Below are 19,074 nucleotides of genomic sequence, written 5' to 3' on the forward strand. Positions count from 1 at the left end.
TATCTAAGATTACAGATTTTTTTTTTTTTTTTTTTTTGAGACAGAGCCTCACTCTGTTGCACACGCTGGAGTGCAATGGTGTGATCTTGGCTCACTACAATTTCCGCCTCTTGGCTTCAAGTGATTCTCATGCCTCAACTTCCTGAGTAGCTGGGATTACAGGCACCCACCACCATGCCTGGCTAATTTTTTTTGTATTTTTAGTAGAGATGGGGTTTCACCACATTGGCCTGGCTGGTCTCGAACTCCTGACCTCAGGTGATTCACCTGCCTCAGCCTCCCAAAGTGCTGAGATTACAGGTGTGAGCCACCGCACCCAGCCAATTACAGATGATTTAACTGGGCTTTTTGAAAATTTCCATGTTGTCCTTGGAGGAAAATCATCTCTGGTTCTTTATAGTTTCATCATTGTAGATCTAAAAAGAAATGAATGCCCTTTGGAGGTTAGAAACACTATTTAAGGGAAATTATGAATAATAAAGCTTTCTGCAAGAACAGTTTTATCATTTCTTAATTAATGGTTTATTGGGAGAAGTGACTTACTCCATTGTGCATTAGATTGGAAATTGTCTTGAATCCAGTGTTTAGAGAACAGATTGCAAGCCTCTTTCATATTGTGTTACTTGATTACATGATGATCTGTACTCTTCAGAAGTATCTATCCTATGCAGTTTTTTTTAGTGAATCAATATTTCTTAAAATACTTTAATTATAGCAATTAATGAGTCAGAAATCATTATTTCTCAACAAATTGACTATTGGTGTTCCTCAAAGTTATAATTAAGAGTTATTCAGCCTGGATAACCTAAGGAGACCTCATCTACAAAGAGGTGGAGTCTCTTTGTGGGTGTAGTGGTGCACACCGTAGTCTCAGCTGCTTGGGAGGCTGAAGTGGAAGGGTTGCTTGGGCCCAGGAGGTGGAGGCTGCAGTGAGCTGTGATTGTGCTCCTGCTTTCCAGCCTGGGAGACAGAATGAAACCCTGTCTCAGAACAGAAAAGAAAAAGACTTACTGCTCTAGGACAGTGTTTTTCAAATTTTGTGAAACATAGTTATGTACTTTTTTTTAAAACCTTGAAATCCAGTCCATACATTTTTTTTTTTTTTTTTTTTTTTTTTTTGATGAGACTGAGTCTCGCTCTGTCGCCCAGGCTGGAGTGCAGTGGCCAGATCTCAGCTCACTGCAAGCTCCGCCTCCCGGGTTTACGCCATTCTCCTGCCTCAGCCTCCCGAGTAGCTGGGACTACACGCGCCTGCTACCTCGCCCGGCTAGTTTTTTGTATTTTTAGTAGAGACGGGGTTTCACCGTGTTAGCCAGGATGGTCTCAATCTCCTGACCTCGTGATCCGCCTGTCTTGGCCTCCCAAAGTGCTGGGATTACAGGCTTGAGCCACCGCGCCTGGCCCAGTCCATACATTATATGTATGAAAAAGAAGTTTTAAAAACACTGTTTACTCTTAGTGCAATTCATTCTGATACTTTTTTACTTTATTTCTTTTTTAAAATGCTGGTTCAGTGTACTAAGTTGATTTTATTCAGCCACTGTTTTTAAAAAGTTGTTGACTTTTACTTTCAGAGATATTGAAAAAAAGCTTTCCATTTTGTTTTTTGAGACTAAGTTTTGCTCTTGTTGCCCAGGCTGGAGTGCAGTGATGCGATCTCAGCTCACTGCAACCTCTGCCTCCTAGGTTCAAGAGATTCTCCTGCCTCAGCCTCCCGAGTAGCTGGGATTACATGGACCTGCCACCATGCCCAGCTAATGTTTTGTATTTTTGGTAGAGATGGGGTTTCACTATGTTAGCCAGGCTGGTCTCAAACTCTTGACCTCAGGTGATCCACCCGTCTTGGCCTCCCATAGTGCTGGGATTACAGGCATGAGCCACTGCACCTGACCTAAAATCTATTTATTTTTAAAATATATATGAAAAAATAGAGACAGAGTCTAATTATGTTGCCCAGGCTGGTCTCGAACTCCTGAGCTCAAATGATCCTCCTTGACTTGGTTTCCCAAGGTGCTGGCATTACAGGCATGAGCAACTCTGTCCGGGCTAAAATTTATTTTTATTTAAAAGTATTTGACTGCAGGCTGGGCAACATAGTGAGACCCCTTCTGTAAATATATATATGTGTGTGTGTGTGTGTGTATATGTGTGTGTGTGTGTATATATATATATATATATACGCATCTATATATATGCTGAGTGTGGTGGCACATGGCTGTAGTCCTGGCTAGTCGGGAGTTTGAGGCAGGAGGATTGCTTCAGCGCAGGAGTTCGAGGTTGCCGTGAGTTATGATTATGTCACTGCATTCCGGCCTGGGTGACAGAGTGAGACCTTATCACTTAAAAAAAAAAAGAATTTCCTTTTTATATTTTTCATTGCTAGTGTGTAGAAATGCAACTGATTTTTGTATATTGATTTTGTATCCTATAACTTTGCCGAATGTGTTTCTTGACAGGTTTTTTTGTGTATGGAGTCTTTAGGGTTTTATACATATAACTTCATGTCATTTGGCAACAGATGTAATCTTCTTTCTCTCTAATCTGGATTCCTTTAATTTCCTTCTTTATGTCTAATTAGTTTCACTAGAACTTCCAGTACTATGTTTAATAGAAGTGGCAAAAGTGGACACCTTGACCAGGTGTGGTGGTTGACGCCTGTAACCTCAGTACTTTGGGAGGCCGAGGTGGGAAGATAGTTTGTGCTCAGGAGTTCAAGACCATCCTGGGAAACACAGGGAGACTTTGTCTCTTAAAAAAAAAGTGGACAATTTTTTCTCGATCTTAAGGGAAAGCCTTTGAATCTTTCACTGTTGAGTATGATATTAGCTGTGAGTTTTCATAAATGGCCTTTATTGTGCTGATGTTTCCTTCTATTTCTCGTTTATAGTTTTTTCATTGTAAGTTATTGACTTGTCAACATTTTTTTGGTATCAGTTGCAGTGGTCATGTGGCATGTTGAACTATCTTTAAATTCCTGAAATACAGTTTATTTAGTCATGATGTATAATCCTCTTATGCTGCTGAATTCATTTTCCTAGTATTTTGTTGAGGATTTTTATAACTATAGTAATTAGTGATATATTGGTCTATAGTTTTCTTTTCTCATAGTGTCTTTAGCTTTGGTAATGCTGGCATCATAAAATGAGTTACAAAGTGTTACTTCCCAGTCAATTTTTGGGAGGAGTTTTGAGAAGGATTGGTATTAATTCTTCTTTATTTTATTTAATTATTTAAAGAGATGGGTCTGGTTTTGTTGCTTAAGTTGTCTCGAACTCCTAGCCTCAAGCAATCCTCCTGCCTCAGCCTCTCAAATTGTTGGGATTACAGATGTAAGCCACTGCACCCGGCTTTAATTCTTCTTTAGATGTTTTGTAGAATTTACTAGTGAAGTCATTGTGTTCTGGGTTTTTCTGTTTTGGGAAGTTTTTGATTATTGATTCAATTTCCTTGCTACTTATAGGTCTGTTTAGTTTTTCTGTTTCTTTATGAGTCAGTTTTGGTAGATTTGTCCATTTTATCTTGGTTATCTTGGTTATCCAATTTGTTGTTGTACAATTGTATATGGTATTCTCTTATGAATCTTTTTATTTCTATAAAGTTGATAGTAGTGAGGCCTGTTTCATTTCTGATCCTAGTAATTTGAGTCCTCTCTTTTATTCTTGACCTGTCTTGCCAAAACTTTGTCAATTTTGTTGATCTTGGTAAAGAACTTTTAGTTTCATTGACTTTATGTATTTTTCTGTTCTCTATTTCATTTTTCTCCACTATAATCTTTATTATTTCTTTTGCTAGCTTTGAGTATTGTTTTTTTCTAGTGTCATATGGAATAAGGCATAGTTAGGCCTAGTTCCGAATTTGATTTGAGATCTTTCTTCTTTTTTAATTGTATGTGTTTGCAGCTATAAATTTCATTCTGGCTGGGTGCAGTGCCTCACGCCTATAATCCCAGCGCTTTGGGAGGCCGAGGTGAGTGGATCACCTGAGGTCAGGAGTTCGAGAGCAGCCTGGGCAACATGGTGAAACCCCATCTCTACTAAAAATACAAAATTATCCAGGCATGGTGGCGTGTGCCTGTAGTCCCAGCTATTTGGGAGGCTGAGGCAGGAGAATCACTCAAACTCAGGAGGCAGAGCTTGCAGTGAGCCGAGATTGTGCCATTGCACTCCAGCCTGGGCAAGAAGACCAAAGCTGCATCTCAAAAAAAAAGAGAAATAAATAAATAAATTTCATTTTAACCACTGCCTTTGCTGCATTCCTTGGGTTTTGGTATGGTTGTGTTTTCATTTGTCCAAAGTGACTTTCTAATTTCCCTTGTGATTTCTTTGACTCATTAGTTATTCCATGATGTTTAATTTCCATGTTTAATTTCCATGTATTTGTGAATATTATAGTTTTCTGATATTGTTGATTTCTAGTTTCGTTGTGTTGTGACTAGAAAAGATTGTGAGATTTCAATCATTTTAAAAAATTTATTAACACTTGTGGCCTAACATATGGTTTCCTCTGGAAAGAAAAAAACGTAAAAGAACATGGAAAAAGTTCTATGTGTACTCGAGAAGACTGTGTAATCTGTTGTTATTGGGTGGAGTTTTCTGTGTACATCTTTTAGGTTCAATGTTTTATAGTGTTGTTCGCGTTCTCTATTTCCTTATTGATCTTCTGTCTGGTTGTCTTAATCGTAATTGAAAGTGAGGGGTATAGAGTTTTTGTTTGCATAGTGAAGAAGTTCTGAAAATAGATACTATACCGGTAATAGTTATTTAACATTGTGAATGTACTTAGTCCTACTGAATTATACTCTTAAAAATGGTTAAACTATTGGATGTAAAATAAGGAATCCGAACTCTAAGAAAAGTCCAAGACTCTATGAAAAAACAAAAATTATAGTTACGGAATTTAAAAACTTAGTAAATGAGCTGGGTATAGGGATGCATACTTATAGTCTCAGTTGCTCAGGAGGCTGAGGCAGGAGGATCCCTTGAGGCCAGGAATTCAAGATCAGCCTGGGCAACAAAGTGAGACCCCTGTCTCTATGAGTTAGAGTGAAGTTTAGACAGAGCTGAAGATACAATTAATGGACTGGAAGATCTGACAGGATAACTAATAATGAAGCTCTTAGAAATAAGAAATGAAAAGTATAAAAGAAGTTGAAACATTGACTAGAATTAGAAAGTTCAGAATATCTAAAGAGAGTTTCAGGTAGAGGGAGTAGAGAGATGAGAAAGGACAAAGGCATATTCAGAGAGATGACAGCATTCAGAGAGATGACAGTAGAATTTTAAAAATTAATGAAAGACATCACCATTCAGATTCAGAAAGTACAGTGAAGATTACCAAAGAGGAGATCTTAAAAGCAACTAGAGTAAAAAAAATTCCTGCAAATAATCAAACAGAGCAAACTTTGCCACAGTGGCAGTAGAGGTCAGAAGATAGTAGAAAACATCCTCAGTGTCTGTTTGTAAACATAGGACTATTTTTTTTTTTTAAATTGAGTCAGAGTTTTGCTCTGTTGCCCAGGTTGGAATGCAGTGGTCTGATGTCAGCTCACTGCAACTCTGCCTCCTGGGTTCAAGTGATTCTCCTGCCTCAGCCTCCTGAGCAGCTGGGATTATAGGCATGTGCCACCATACCCAGATAATTTTTCTATTTTTAGTAGAGATGTGGTTTCGCCATGTTGACCAGGCTGGTCTCAAAACTCCTAATCTCATTTGATCCACCCGCCTCCACCTCCCAAAGTGCTGGGATTACAGGCATGAGCCACTGTGCCTGGCCTGTAAACCTAGAACTGTTAATCAAAAGAAACAGTTTAGGAGGACAAAAGGTGGGACAGAATTCTTCATAACATGTCAGTGGAAGAGAATAGATAGAATTAATATTTTAAGTTTCTTACACTGTTTGGAAAAAGGGCACAAAGAGATACACTGAAAATACATGGTAAATATATTCTATATCAGTAGAAATTTTACAACAAAATTTCCAAAAATGTGTTCTTCAGAGTAGATTTTTTTTTTTTTTTGAGAGACAGTCTTGCTCTGTCACCCAGGTTGGAGTGCAGTGGTGCAATCTCAGCTCACTGCAACCTCAAGCGATTCTCATGCCTCAGCCTCCCGAATAGTTGGAACTACAAGCACGCGCCTCTGTACTCAGCCAATTTTTGTAATTTTACGAGGTTTCGCCATGTTGGCCAGGAGGCTGGTCTTGAGCTCCTGACCTCAAGTGATCCACCCGCCTTGGCCTCCCAAAGCGCTAGGATTACAGGCATGAGCCACCATCCCCAACCCATAGTAGGAATTTTAAAAAAGTAAAAACTTTTGGTAATATATAGGAGAATGAGCTGATGACTCTTTTGAAGAATTTAAGAAAAAGAAAATATTAAGTTTTAAAAAATATTTAAAAATTATTATTATTATTATTATTATTTTTGAGACAAAGTTTTGTTCTTGTTGCCCAGGCTGGAGCACAGTGGCACGATCTCGGCTCACTGCAACCTCCACCTTCCGGGCTCTGATTCTCCTGCCTCAGCCTCCTGAGTAGCTGACGTTACAGGCACCCACCACCATGCTGGCTAGTTTTTGTATTTTTGTTAGAAACGGGGTTTCACCATGTTGACCAGGCTGGTCTCAAACTCCTGACCTCAGGTGATCCACCCTCCTTGGCCTCCCAGAGTGCTGGGATTACAGGTGTGAGCCACCGTGCCCAGCCAGTATTTTTTTTATTTTTTAATTTATTTTTATTTTTATTCTTTTTAGGGATGGAGTCTCGCTTTGTCACCCAGGCTGGAGTGCAGTGGTGTAGTCCTAACTCACTGCAGCCTTGAACTGCTGGGCTCAAGTGATCTTCCTGTCTCAGCTTCCCAAGTAGCTTCGACTACAGGTGTCCACCACAATGCCCAGCTAATTTTTAAATTTTTTTTGTGTGTGGAGATGGGGTCTTGCTATGTTGCCTAGGCTGGTTTCAAACTCCTGACTTCAAACACCTGACTTCAAGTGATCCTCCTGCATTGGTCTCCCAAAGCGTTAGGATTACAGGCATGAGCCACTGCTCCCAGCCTTCAGTACGCTTATAAGAAAATTAAGAACTTGGCCAGGTGCGGTGGCTCACACCTGTAATCCCAGCTCTTTGGGAGCTGAGTGGGAGGCGGGTGGATCCCCTGAGGTCAGGAGTTCGAGACCAACCTGGCTAACATGGTGAAACGCCATCTCTACTAAAAATACAAAAATCAGCTGGGCGTGGTGGTGTGCACCTGTAATCCCAGCTACTCAGGAGGCCAAGGCAGGAGAAACGCTTGAACCTGAGAGGCAGAGGTTGTAGTGAGTCGAGATTGTGCCACTGCACTCCAGCCTGGGTGACAGAGCAAGACTGTGTCTCAAAAAAAAAAAAAAGAACTGTTGTTTAGCAAAAGACACTGGCAAAAGCAAGAGTACTTCACAGAAGCAAAAACCTGAATGGTCAACACATAAATGAAAAAATGTGGAACTTATTTAATAACCAAGGAAATTCAAATTAAATGAAATGCTATTTTTACACCCATCAGACTGATAGTGGTAGTGTTGGCAAAGATGTGGAAAAGGGAAGAGAACTTTTATTCACTATTGGTGGAAATGTGAATTGTTGCAATCACTTTGGAAAAGTTTGGCCTCATCTAGTAAAGTTGAGCATGCACATACTCTATGACCTAGCAGTTCTGTTCCTAGGTTTGTATGTTAGATACTTGGCTAGCACAAACATAGTTTATATCATCATTATTGGTCAAGCGAATAAAATAACAGAGTATGGCAGTGAAGAGCATCTGTAGGGGTACACTGTCTAGGTTCACATCCTAGCTTTGCCACTAACTAGTTTTGTAACTTTTGGTTCATTAGCCTCATTGTGATTCATTTTCCTCATCTATAAATATATTACCTGCCCAATCCTACAGGCTTGCTATGAGGATGAGATAAATTAATATTTGTAGCCTGTCTTGAGTGCTATTTAAGTGTGCTACATGCAGCAATATAGATGAATCTAAAAAACATATGCTGAGTAAAAAATAAGTTGCAGCAGAATATATACACTATCACAATTTATGTAGTTCAAAAGCATATAGCAGTTTAACAAAGTTTAACAAGAAAATTCTTAAAATTTAGGAGTGTTTAAACCTCCTTGCAGGAGGTGGCATAAGGAGGGGTACATTGGAGGTTTCTATTTCTTTAAAAATTTTTTTATTTTTAAATTTGTGATCTGGAAAAGGCAAAAGAATTTTAATGTATTATTTATTTTTATTTTATGTTTTTATCAATCTTGGCCTACAGAAGGTTTCTATTTCTTAAGCTGGGCAGTAGGACATAGGTGATTTTCAAGTTCTTTGGACCATGCATGTTTATATGTATTTTATTTCATAATAAAAGATAATTACAAAATAAGTTTGAGAGGCCAGGCATGGTCGCTCACGCCTATAATCCCAGCACTTTGGGAGGCCGAGGTAGGCGGATCACTTGAAGTCAGGAGTTCGAGACCAGCGTGGCCAACATAGTGAAACCCCGTCTCTACTAAAAAATAAAAAACTTATCGGGAGGCTGAGGCAGGAGAATGGCGTAAACCTGGGAGGCGGAGCTTGCAGTGAGCTGGGATCCGGTCACTGCACTCCAGCCTGGGCGACAGAGCAAGACTCCGTCTCCAAAAAAAAAAAAAAATTAGCCAGCTGTGGTGGCACATGCCTATAGGCCAAGGTACTCAGGAGGCTGAGGCAGGAGAATCGCTTGAACCTGGGAGACAGGGGTCGCAGTGAGCCAAGATTACACCACTGCACTCCAGCCTGGCGCGAAAGTGGGACCTTTTCCCTAAAAAAAAAAAAAAAAAAAAAAATGAGGGTTCTGGTATGTGGGGCTAAATTAAACACTGCTTCTCAGAACGTTAATATATTATTGTGAGCTTCTATGAGGGTTACTTTTCAGTGATCCCCAGTTGATCATGGAGCCTTTCGGAAGTTAACATCTAGATTAGGACTATATTCTGGAGATTGTTAATTTTTAGCTTGAGTTTTATTTATTTTTTAATTATTTTTTTCTGACTGCAAAAACCTAAAAGAGATAGATTGAGTTTTATTGGCTGAATAGGCTTCTTTTGCACAGATGCTTTATATAACTAAGGAACTTATTGGATGCTGTAGTAGTGCTTTTTTTACTCTTATGAACATTGAAATATTAAAATTTTTTTCATGAGACTGAAATCTTTGCTTATATTGTTAATCATGAACGTGGACTTTTTCCTAAATGTACTATTTAATTTCCTTTACTATAGGAGGGCATTGTTGAGAATCTTTTCAAATGGGCCCGAGAGGCTGATCAACCATTGAGGACATACTCTACTGGACTGTTAGGAGGTGCTATGGAAAATCAAGACATTGCTGCCAACTATAGAGATGAAAATTCACAGCTGGTAAGGACTGTATTAGAATAAATTTCTGTATAAGTTGGGAGAGTATTCACAAATTCTTTGTTACCTGAATCTGAATAAGTAGATCATATTGATTACCTTGTACTGGAGCATGGCTATAATTTCAATAATAGTTTCCATAAGAGTTTTTAAAAATAGAAAATAGCTGCTTTTTTTTTTTCTTTGGAGACAGAGTTTTGCTTTGTTGCCCAGTTTGGAGTGCAGTGATGCGATCTTGGCTCATTGCAACCTCCGCCTTCCGGGTTCAAACAATTCTCCTGCCTCAGCCTCCTGAGTAGCTGAGATTACAGGTGCCCGCTACCATGCCCGGCTAATTTTTTGTATTTTTAGTAGAGACAGGGTTTCACCAAGTTGGTCGGGCTGGTCTCAAACTCCTGACCTCATGATCCACCCACCTAGGCCTCCCAAAGTGCTGGGATTACACACCGTGTTCGGTACAAAATAGCAACTTTTAATCTTGTCAAGGATGATGACGTTGTATGCCAATAAAGAATAGTAACATTCCGTGTTTCCCTTTTCATAATTTGTGTTATGAAAATTTTCAAACATGTAGTAAAATTGAAAGCATTTTACAGTGAACAACTACATCTATACGTCACCTAAATTGATTGTGAACACTTACAATATCCATCCATCTGCCATTTTTTTTTCCCTCCCCCCCATCAACTTTTATTTTAAGTTCTGGGGTACCTCTCCCGGATGTGCACATTTATTACATAGGTAAACATGTGTCATGGTGATTTGCTGCACAGATCAACCCATCACCTAAGTATTAGGCCCAGCATCCATTAGCTCTTCTTCCTGATTCTCTTCCCACTCTCCTTCGACAGGCCCCAGTGTGTGTTGTTCCCCGCAATGTGTCCCTGTGTTCTCATCGTTCATTTCCAACTTATAAGTGAGAACATGCAGTGTTTAGTTTTCTTTTCCTGTATTAGTTTGTTGAGAATAACAGCTTCCAAGTGCCCTTCCTTTTATCTTTCCACTATTCTAATTTAAAAAATGCAATTCAAAGTAAAGTGCACACATAATCCCTCTCTTTTTTTTTGAGATGGAGTTTCACTCTTGTTGCCCAAGCTGGATCACTGCAACCTCCGCCTCCCGGGTTCAAGCAATTCTCCTGCCTCAGCCTCCCCAGTAGCTGGGATTACAGGCGAGCGCCTCCATGCCTGGGAAATTTTTTATAAAGACGGGGTTTCACCATTTTGGCCAGGCTGGTCTCCAACTCCTGGTCTCAGGTGATCCATCCATCTTGGCCTCTCAAATTACTGGGATTACAGGTGTGAGCCACTGCGCCTGGCCATCCCTCTCTGTTTAAAATGAAACAGTACCACTTTATAGTGTTGGCCCAAAAAGTAAGTACTTAGGAAGTAAAAAAAAAAAAAAAAAAAAGAACTTGAAAAATGATAATGTAGTTATGTATAATATAAATGGCAATATCTAATGGAATACAACCTGCAGTAGATAAAAGTTTGAGAAACTTTCATGTTTGGTTTTCAACGACACATGAGAAAAATCATGAATATATCTATTTTCTCCCTCTTCAGGTGTGATGGTCCAGGTCAAGTTGACCCAAACAGATCAGTTGTCAATGATGTATTGTATGTGCAAATCTTCTGGTTTGGGTTCTCTGGAAAATTTTATGAGGAACAATACTTAGCTGTTACTTATTTCATCAATTTGTAGGAATCAAAGCAACATATTTATCAAATTGTTGCTATTACCAGGTATTGGGCTCACTGTATGAGTCTCCAGTTATGTGGAAATAAGAATTATTAAGGATTAGTTAATCCTTAATAAAGAGGCACCCCGTTTTTCTCCAATTATCTGTTGATAGGTGGCAATAGTGCTTCGAAGACTGAGGGAGCTACAGCTACAGGAAGTGGCTTTGCGGCAGGAAAACAAGCGTCCCAGTCCACGGAAGCTCTCTTCTGAACCCCTTTTGCCTCTGGATGAGGAGGCTGTGGATATGGACTATGGTGACATGGCTGTAGATGTAGTGGATGGAGACCAAGAGGAAGCTTCTGGAGACATGGAGATCTCCTTTCATCTTGATTCAGGCCACAAGACCAGTAGCAGAGTGAACTCAACAACCAAACCTGAGGATGGAGGATTAAAGAAAAACAAGTCAGCAAAACAGGGTGACAGAGAGAACTTTAGGAAAGCCAAGCAAAAGTTGGGTTTCTCATCTTCTGATCCAGATCGCATGTTTGTTGAGCTGTCTAACAGCAGCTGGTCAGAAATGTCCCCCTGGGTGATTGGCACCAATTATACCCTTTATCCTATGACTCCTGCTATCGAGCAGCGACTCATTCTCCAGTATTTGACCCCTCTAGGAGAGTATCAGGAGGTAAGCTTATTGGAAAGAGTACTGTTCACACATAGGAATTATTGTGTTCATTTCTCTGGTATTTTATGGTAGCATTTTATACAAAGGATATATTCTAACTCTGCCACAAACAAGACTTTGCATGAAACTGGTCAAGTCTTATGCAGGTTGTTCCTGATATGGTCTGTTTGATTATAGTGCGTGTATACATTTATCTTCATAGGGAGGGAGGAAGAGGTGTGTCATTTCTTTAGGCTTCTATCCTCAAAGAGTGGAATAGGAAATACCTGAAAATAAAACCAAAATTTAAGACTTGTATTTGGTCTTCATTTCAGCTACTTCCCATATTCATGCAACTTGGATCACGGGAGCTGATGATGTTCTATATTGACCTGAAGCAAACTAATGATGTCCTGCTTACATTTGAGGCACTAAAGGTAAAGTTCCTAAAAATATTGGATCACTGGGGATTTTTTTAAAACTTTATTTTTTTTTTAATTTATTTTTTTAAGATGGAGTCTCACTCTGTCTCCCAGGCTGGACTGCAGTGGCGCGATCTCGGCTCACTGCAACCTCCGCCTCCCGGGTTCAAGTGATTCTCCTGCCTCAGCCTCCTGAGGAGCTGAGATTACTGGCACATGCCACCGTGCGTGGCTGATTTGTATATTTTTAGTAGAGACGGGGTTTCACCATGTTGGCCAGGCTGGACTCGAACTCCTGACCTCAAGCGATCTGCCCGCCTTGGCCTCCCATTGTGCTGGGATTACAGGCGTGAGCCACCGCGCCTGGTGATGCTTTATTTATTTATTTTTAGAGATAGGTCTCACTCTGTCATCTAGGCTGGAGCGCAGTGGGGTGATCATAGCTCACTGTGGCCTTGACTTCCTAGGCTCAAGCAGTGCTCCTGCCTCAGTCTCCTGAGTAGCTGAGACAAGTACATGCCACCATGCTTAGCTAATTTTTAAAAAATTTTTGTAGAGACAGTCTTGCTGTGTTGCCCAGGCTGGTTTTAAACTGGGCTGAAGCAATCCTTCTGCTTTGGCCTCCCAAAGTACTAGGATTATAGGTATGAGCCACCATACCCTGTGTCACTGACCATTTTATTGACAGAGATGTGCCTGTGTGTTTTAGCATGTAATTTCTCTGCATTTTATTGCCCAGGATATATCTATAGCCAGATGCATCAGAATAGTAACAACCAAAACATTCTTGTTTAGATAGAAGACAAGAGGCTTACTGTGTATCTCTACAGAAACTTAGGTGTTAATCTAAAGGGCTGAGTGTTGAGATAAAAAGTGGATCTAGACATGGGTTGGCCTCCATTATTGGGGCTGAATAGGAGAGGAAAAATATGAAATAGTGCTTGCTTATGCCCTACATTTTAGATATTACCTGTATCAGCTAATAACAGTTTTTTCTTTTTTTCTTTTTTGAGATGGAGTCTTGCTCTGTCGCACAGGCTGGAGTGCAGTGGCGTGATTTCTGCTCACTGGAACCTCCGCTTCCTGGGTCAAACAGTTCTCCTGCCTCAGCCTCCTGAGTAGCTGGGATTATAGGCACCCGCCACCATGCCTGGCTAACTTTTTGTATTTTTAGTAGAGATAGGGTTTCACCATGTTGGCCAGGCTGGTCTCGAACTCCTGACCTCAAATGAACCACTCACCTCGGCCCCCCAGAGTGTAGGGATTACAGGTGTGAGCCATCACGCCCAGCCACAAAAATTTTTTCTAAACTATGTACGTATTGTATATGTAAAATTACCTAGGGGTAACAAAATATAAACTAGAAAATGAGTAATGAAATAGCAGACAGAATTAGCTGGCCATGATGGCAGGTACCTGTAATCCTAGCTACTCAGGAGGCTGAGGTGGGAGAATCGCTTAAACTTGGGAGGCAGAGGTTGCAGTGAGCAGAGATTGTGCCATTGTACTCCAGCCTGGGCAACAGAGTGAGACTCCATCCCCCACCAAAAAAAAAGGTCGCAGGCAGGCCAGGCACATCAGCTCACACCTGTAATCCCTACATTTTGGGAGACTGAGGCAGTAGGATAGCTTGAGCCCAGGAGTTTGAGACCAGCTTGGTCAACATGGGAGACCTGGTCTCTACAAAAAATACAAAAATTAGCCTGGCATGGTATCTTGCACGTGTAATTCCAGCTACTCAGGAGGCTGAGGCATGAGAATCACTTGAACTCGGGAGGAGGAGGTTGCAGTGAGCCAGGATCACTAGGATGAGCCTGAGTGACAGGGCGAGACTCTCGGAAAAAAACAAGACAGGCAAACCCTAATTCAGTAAAGGTTGCAAAGGAGCTAAACATAGGAGGGCAACTAAGTCTAATTCACAAAATCCACATTTAATTCAAGGTGACTAAGCTGATCTGAATGGAGAGAGTTGAATGAGTAACAATGTAGCTATCATACAGTTCTCCTCAATAGGTAACTGTTGAGAGATGAGGTCATCAAAATTACTTTTTTAAAAAAATGTATAACACTTTGTCCCGTGCAGTGCAGTGGCTCATGCCTGTAATCCCAGCGCTTTGGGAGGCTGAGGCAGGTGGATCACCTGCGGTCGGGAGTTCGAAACCAGCCTGACCAACATGGAGAAACCCTGTCTCTACTAAAAATACAAAATTAGCTGGGTGTGGTGGCACATGCCTGTAATCCCAACTACTCAGGAGGCCAAGGCAGGAGAATCACTTGAACCCAGGAGTCGGAAGTTGTGGTGAGCTGAGCTCCTGCCATTGCACTCCAGCCTGAGCAATAACAGCGAAACTCTGAAACTCCTTGTCTAAAAAAAAAAAAAAGTATAACATAAACAACATTGTAATAATCCTGAAAGCCCAAAAGAAAATAATATTCGGTCTCGCTTATAATAAAATAACTTTTTATTTTTGTGCTTCATTCTAATCTTTATTAATAGACACAGTTGCTTTGAAAATAATTGTTAGCAAAAATAACTTTTTACTTTTGTGCTTCATTCTATTCTTTATTAATAGACGCAGTAGCTTTGAAAATAATTGTTAGCTAGACTTTACAGTTCAGCTTCACTTGTATCCTAAGAATGTTTACATGTAGCTATATGATTGTTCTATACAAATTAGATGCTCTGTAATTGTCTTAGTTTTGTGAGATAACTATGCTGTTTCATTTTTTTGTTACAAAGGACATTGCAGTGAACATCTTTGCATATAATTTTGAGGGTTTTTAAAAAAGTTTTCTACTGCTTAGAACAGGGATTGGTATATGGTAAGCAATCAACAAATAGTAGTCACTTAGTAACTGAATGAATTCCCTTAATATTTGTTTGTTGAACCATGGAAATAAGGATTTTCATGAAAAACTAAAGTTACCCTGCTGGGCTAAAGTTTAATTTTAAAGTGAAATTACAGTTAAAAAAAAAAAAACATAACCACGCCAAACTTTCAGTGAAATCTTGGGTATGCAGAAGTCAGAAAAGAATGAATGAATATGTAACAAGTAAAATTTTAAGATGAACATGTAACAGGTATAAAATTAGCCAAGATTTGAATGGAACACAAAGATGATAAGTTACTTTGTTATAAGTGAGACTGAATATTACTTTTGTTTAGGTTTCTAGGATTGTTACAGTGTTTTCTTTCTTTTTTTTTTTCTGGCATAGTGACTGGACTACAACAATATTGTTTGTGTTATACGTTTTATTTTATTTATTTTTTGTTTTTTTTTGAGGGCAGGGTCTTACTCTGTCACCCAGGCTGGAGTGCAGTGGCGTGATCTTGGTTCACCGCAACTTCCACCCCCCCAGGCTCAAGCCATCCTCTTGCCTCGGCCTCCTGAGTAGCTTGGACCACAGGTGTGCACCACCTTGCCCAGCTAATTTTTTGTATTTTTGGTAGAGACTGGGTTTCATTATGTTGCCCAAGCTAGTCTCGAACTCCTGGGCTCAAGCTTTCCATGTGCCACCCTCCCAAAGTGCTGGAATTACAGATGTGAGCAACCGTGCCCAGCCCCCTGTTATACATTTTATAATTAAGTAACTTTAATGACCTCATCTGTCAGTAGTTACCTGTTGAGAACTGTATGATAGCCACATTGTTATTCATTCAACTGTATTGCTCCATTCAGATCAGCTTAGTCATCATGGGTAAGTGGGGACCTTGTGAGTTAGTCTTACTTGCTCTCCCATGTTCAGCCCTTTTGCAACCCAGGAAATAATTTCCCTTTACTGAGTTTTGGGTCTTCTTGCTCTTTTTTTTTTTTTTTTTTTTGACATGGAGTCTTACTCTGTCACCCGGGCTGGAGTGCAGTGGTGCTCTTTGTTCACCGCTACCTCCGCTTCCCAGGTTCAAGCAGTTCTCCTGTCTCAGGCTCCCAAGTAGCTGGGACTACTGGCATAAGCCACTACACCCAGCTAATTTTTGTGTTTTTAGTAGAGACAGAGTTTCACCATGTTTACCAGGCTGTTTTAGAACTCCTGATCTTAGGTGATCCGCCCACCTCAGCCTCCCAAAGTGTTGGGATTACAGGCAAGGGCAACCACACCTGGCCTTTTTTTTTTTTTTTTGACTGAGTCTTGCTCTGTCTCCCAGGCTGGAGTGCAGTGGCGTGATCTCGGCTTACTGCAACCTCTGCCTTCCGGATTCAAGTAATTCTCCTGCCTCAGCTTCCTGAGTAGCTTAGATTACAGGCATGTGCCACCACACCTGGCTACTTTTTAAATTTTTTGTGGAAACAGGGTTTCACCATATTGGCCAGGCAGGTCTCGAACTCCTGACCTCAAGGGATCCGCCTGCCTCAGCCTCCCAAAGTACTGGGATTACAGGTGTGAGCCACTGCACCTGGCTCTTTCTTTTTTTTTTAAAGACACTCAAATATGTCAGCTTTATTATTTCTCTATACGTACGTTTATTTGTACTGAAAATTGTAAAAATAGCACAAAGTTTCATCTTATTGCGGTCCAGATTTTTGAAAGCCAGAAAATCTGTTATACTCTAGCTAAACTACCCAATGCTGTCTTTACGTTCTTTCCCCACAAGTGAGTTTGCTTCAAATTCTTGATGTTGGGTTTTGTCTCAGTGACTTTGGGCTTCTAAAACACATGGGAATACTTTTGTCCTCTTGGTGCTTCTTTGGGTCAAATCAAACAGTAGAGCTAAAGTATACTGAAGTTATTCAAATACGTTCAAACTACGCAGATCCTTTATAAATTATTAGTATCATGGTAGGAAGGAAAAGATACAAGAAGAAAAATACATCCTAGAACCCATTTCAAAATTATCGGTATACAGTCTATCCTAGCATAGGGTAGCTTTTTCAACCTGCTACATAAAATTACTAGCAAGAAAGAAAAGTACAAGAATAAGGGTTATGGCTGATGTGGCTCAGTGTCGTAATTCTGTATTCTAGCATCCTCAGAAGGATCCCATCAATTAGACATGCAGAAACTGCAGCGACATCTGAATGGTCCACTACTTGATTCATTCTGAACTCTCTTAAACCCATTGTTAGTTCTCTTTCAAGCCTAGGAACTCTGCTGAGTAACATGTATCTCAATTTTGCCATCCTTTTCTTTCTACACAGACAGCAGTGTTCTTACCCCTCTCCTGTAGAGCAAGTCATCTCTGACTTCCCTGAGGATCATTGCTCCTGTAGATTGTGGGGGTGAATTTTCTGGTAGATGGTAAGGGAATTCAGTACTAGGGTGTGTAGTCAAGTTACTAAGGTTCTTTATCAATGTCTCAAAGCAGAAGTTTTGAGAGGCCCCCAGATCGTCCTGGGAATTTTCTTCAGTGAGCATTTGTGAAAACTCTGGGACCAAGGTTGGATCAAACTTTTGTGATGTGCCCTTCGGTAATCTTGACACAACACTCTTCTTGCTTTTTCTTTAATCATCTTCTAGTTTATCTTCCCTTTGCCGAACTGCTTATTTTACTACCACTTGGTAACTTTATTTTTGTGTGCGTTCTTTACTGAACATTTATTGACTGCTTTTTATGGGCCAGATGCTTATGTTCAGGTACGAGGGATACAAGGAGGCCAATGAATAAATAAATCAAGTCTTTGCCATTTTTTGTTTGTTAAGAGATACAGACATATAAACCTATAATTTTTTTTTTTTTTTTTTGAGACAGAGTTTTGCTCTTGTCACCCAGGCTGGAGTGCAGTGGCACGATCTCTGCTCACTGCAACCCCGGCCTCCCGGGTTCAAGTGATTATCCTGCTTCAGCCTTCGGAGTAGCTGGGATTACAGACATGTGCCAGCATGGCTGGCTAATTTTTGTATTATTAGTAGAGGCTAGGTTTCACCATGTTGGCCAAAGTAATATAGTTCCAAAGTATTTTGAAATGCAATAGAAATGAGGAAATTTGCCTTTCAACTTTTAGAAATTTCAAGTTTGGAGGAGGTCAGACATAATTAGAGTAATGTGTTTCTACATGTGGGATTTGGTGTGTATGTATATTAAGTGTGTAAGCTCATGGTTATACTTTGCACAGTGGGATGAAGCTGGAGGTCAAAGTTGTCTCTAGTGGCCCAACGATATTAATTTCCAGATGCAATTTCTGGTCCTGAACAGGGTGCAGTGAAAGAAGGGATAGGGCAGTTGCTATTTTTATAGGTTTTTGTGTGGAGAATTATAATCGGTGTCACATAGTTTAGCTGTGTCTTGCGGGAAGGAGTGTGTGGAAGTGTGGTAGAGTGTTGTGTAACAAACAAAAAGTAGGGTAATGATAGAAGGGATTTGAATTATATGTAAGGGTTAGCCTGAGCCTGGTTGTTGAGAGAACTTTTTTGAAGAGGGCACATCCCTGTTTTTTTCCATTGACTGTAGTGAGATTTGTGCAGATATCAAATCATGTAATTACAGATCTATGTTGTTGGTACCCGGAAGATACCTTGACATGGGAAACAGTAGGGGGAGCTCTAGCTTTCCCAAGGCCCTGTTTATGTTGGCCTAGGTTCAGAGTCATCAAGCAGCCTGCTGCTTGGATTATATTCTTTGCTCATAACATTGTGCAGGAGATCAAGTCCACCCAGAGAGGCTAGTGGGACTTGAACAGGCAGTTAAGAAACCTTAAAAGATAAACTTTAAGACATCTATTTAAAATGCACATGGTTAGTTCTAAAAATATACTTGTTTAGATAATTTGCTCAAGATTCTTCTTTTGGGGATATATTGATCAATTTAAAGGAAGGCAGATTTTGGGAATTCATTAGTTGATGAGTCATTGAGCAAAAGCTAGGATATAGAGCTATTTATATTAAAAGGATTAAAATGGGAAGGTTAGCAGAAGTCTGTTAGGGAAGCTATTAAGTTGGTGCAAAAGTAATTGCGG

General features: G+C 40.2%; 1 protein-coding gene across 4 annotated transcripts in view; it reads left to right on the plus strand.

Annotated features, from left to right (window-relative positions):
* The window catches only part of DCAF1 (DDB1 and CUL4 associated factor 1), a 102,806-nt gene that overhangs the window by 40,500 nt on the left and 43,232 nt on the right, over positions 1–19,074 (plus strand). For all 4 annotated transcript variants that reach the window (XM_026448008.2, XM_026448009.2, XM_026448010.2 and 1 more), the window contains 3 exons: positions 9,280–9,417; positions 11,270–11,782; positions 12,097–12,198. In XM_026448008.2, the coding sequence (XP_026303793.1) occupies positions 9,280–9,417; positions 11,270–11,782; positions 12,097–12,198 (753 nt within the window). The remainder of the gene's footprint in view (positions 1–9,279; positions 9,418–11,269; positions 11,783–12,096; positions 12,199–19,074) is intronic.

The sequence above is a fragment of the Piliocolobus tephrosceles genome, chromosome 2 (assembly GCF_002776525.5).
Source record: "Piliocolobus tephrosceles isolate RC106 chromosome 2, ASM277652v3, whole genome shotgun sequence".
NCBI classification, from domain to species: Eukaryota; Metazoa; Chordata; class Mammalia; order Primates; family Cercopithecidae; genus Piliocolobus; species Piliocolobus tephrosceles.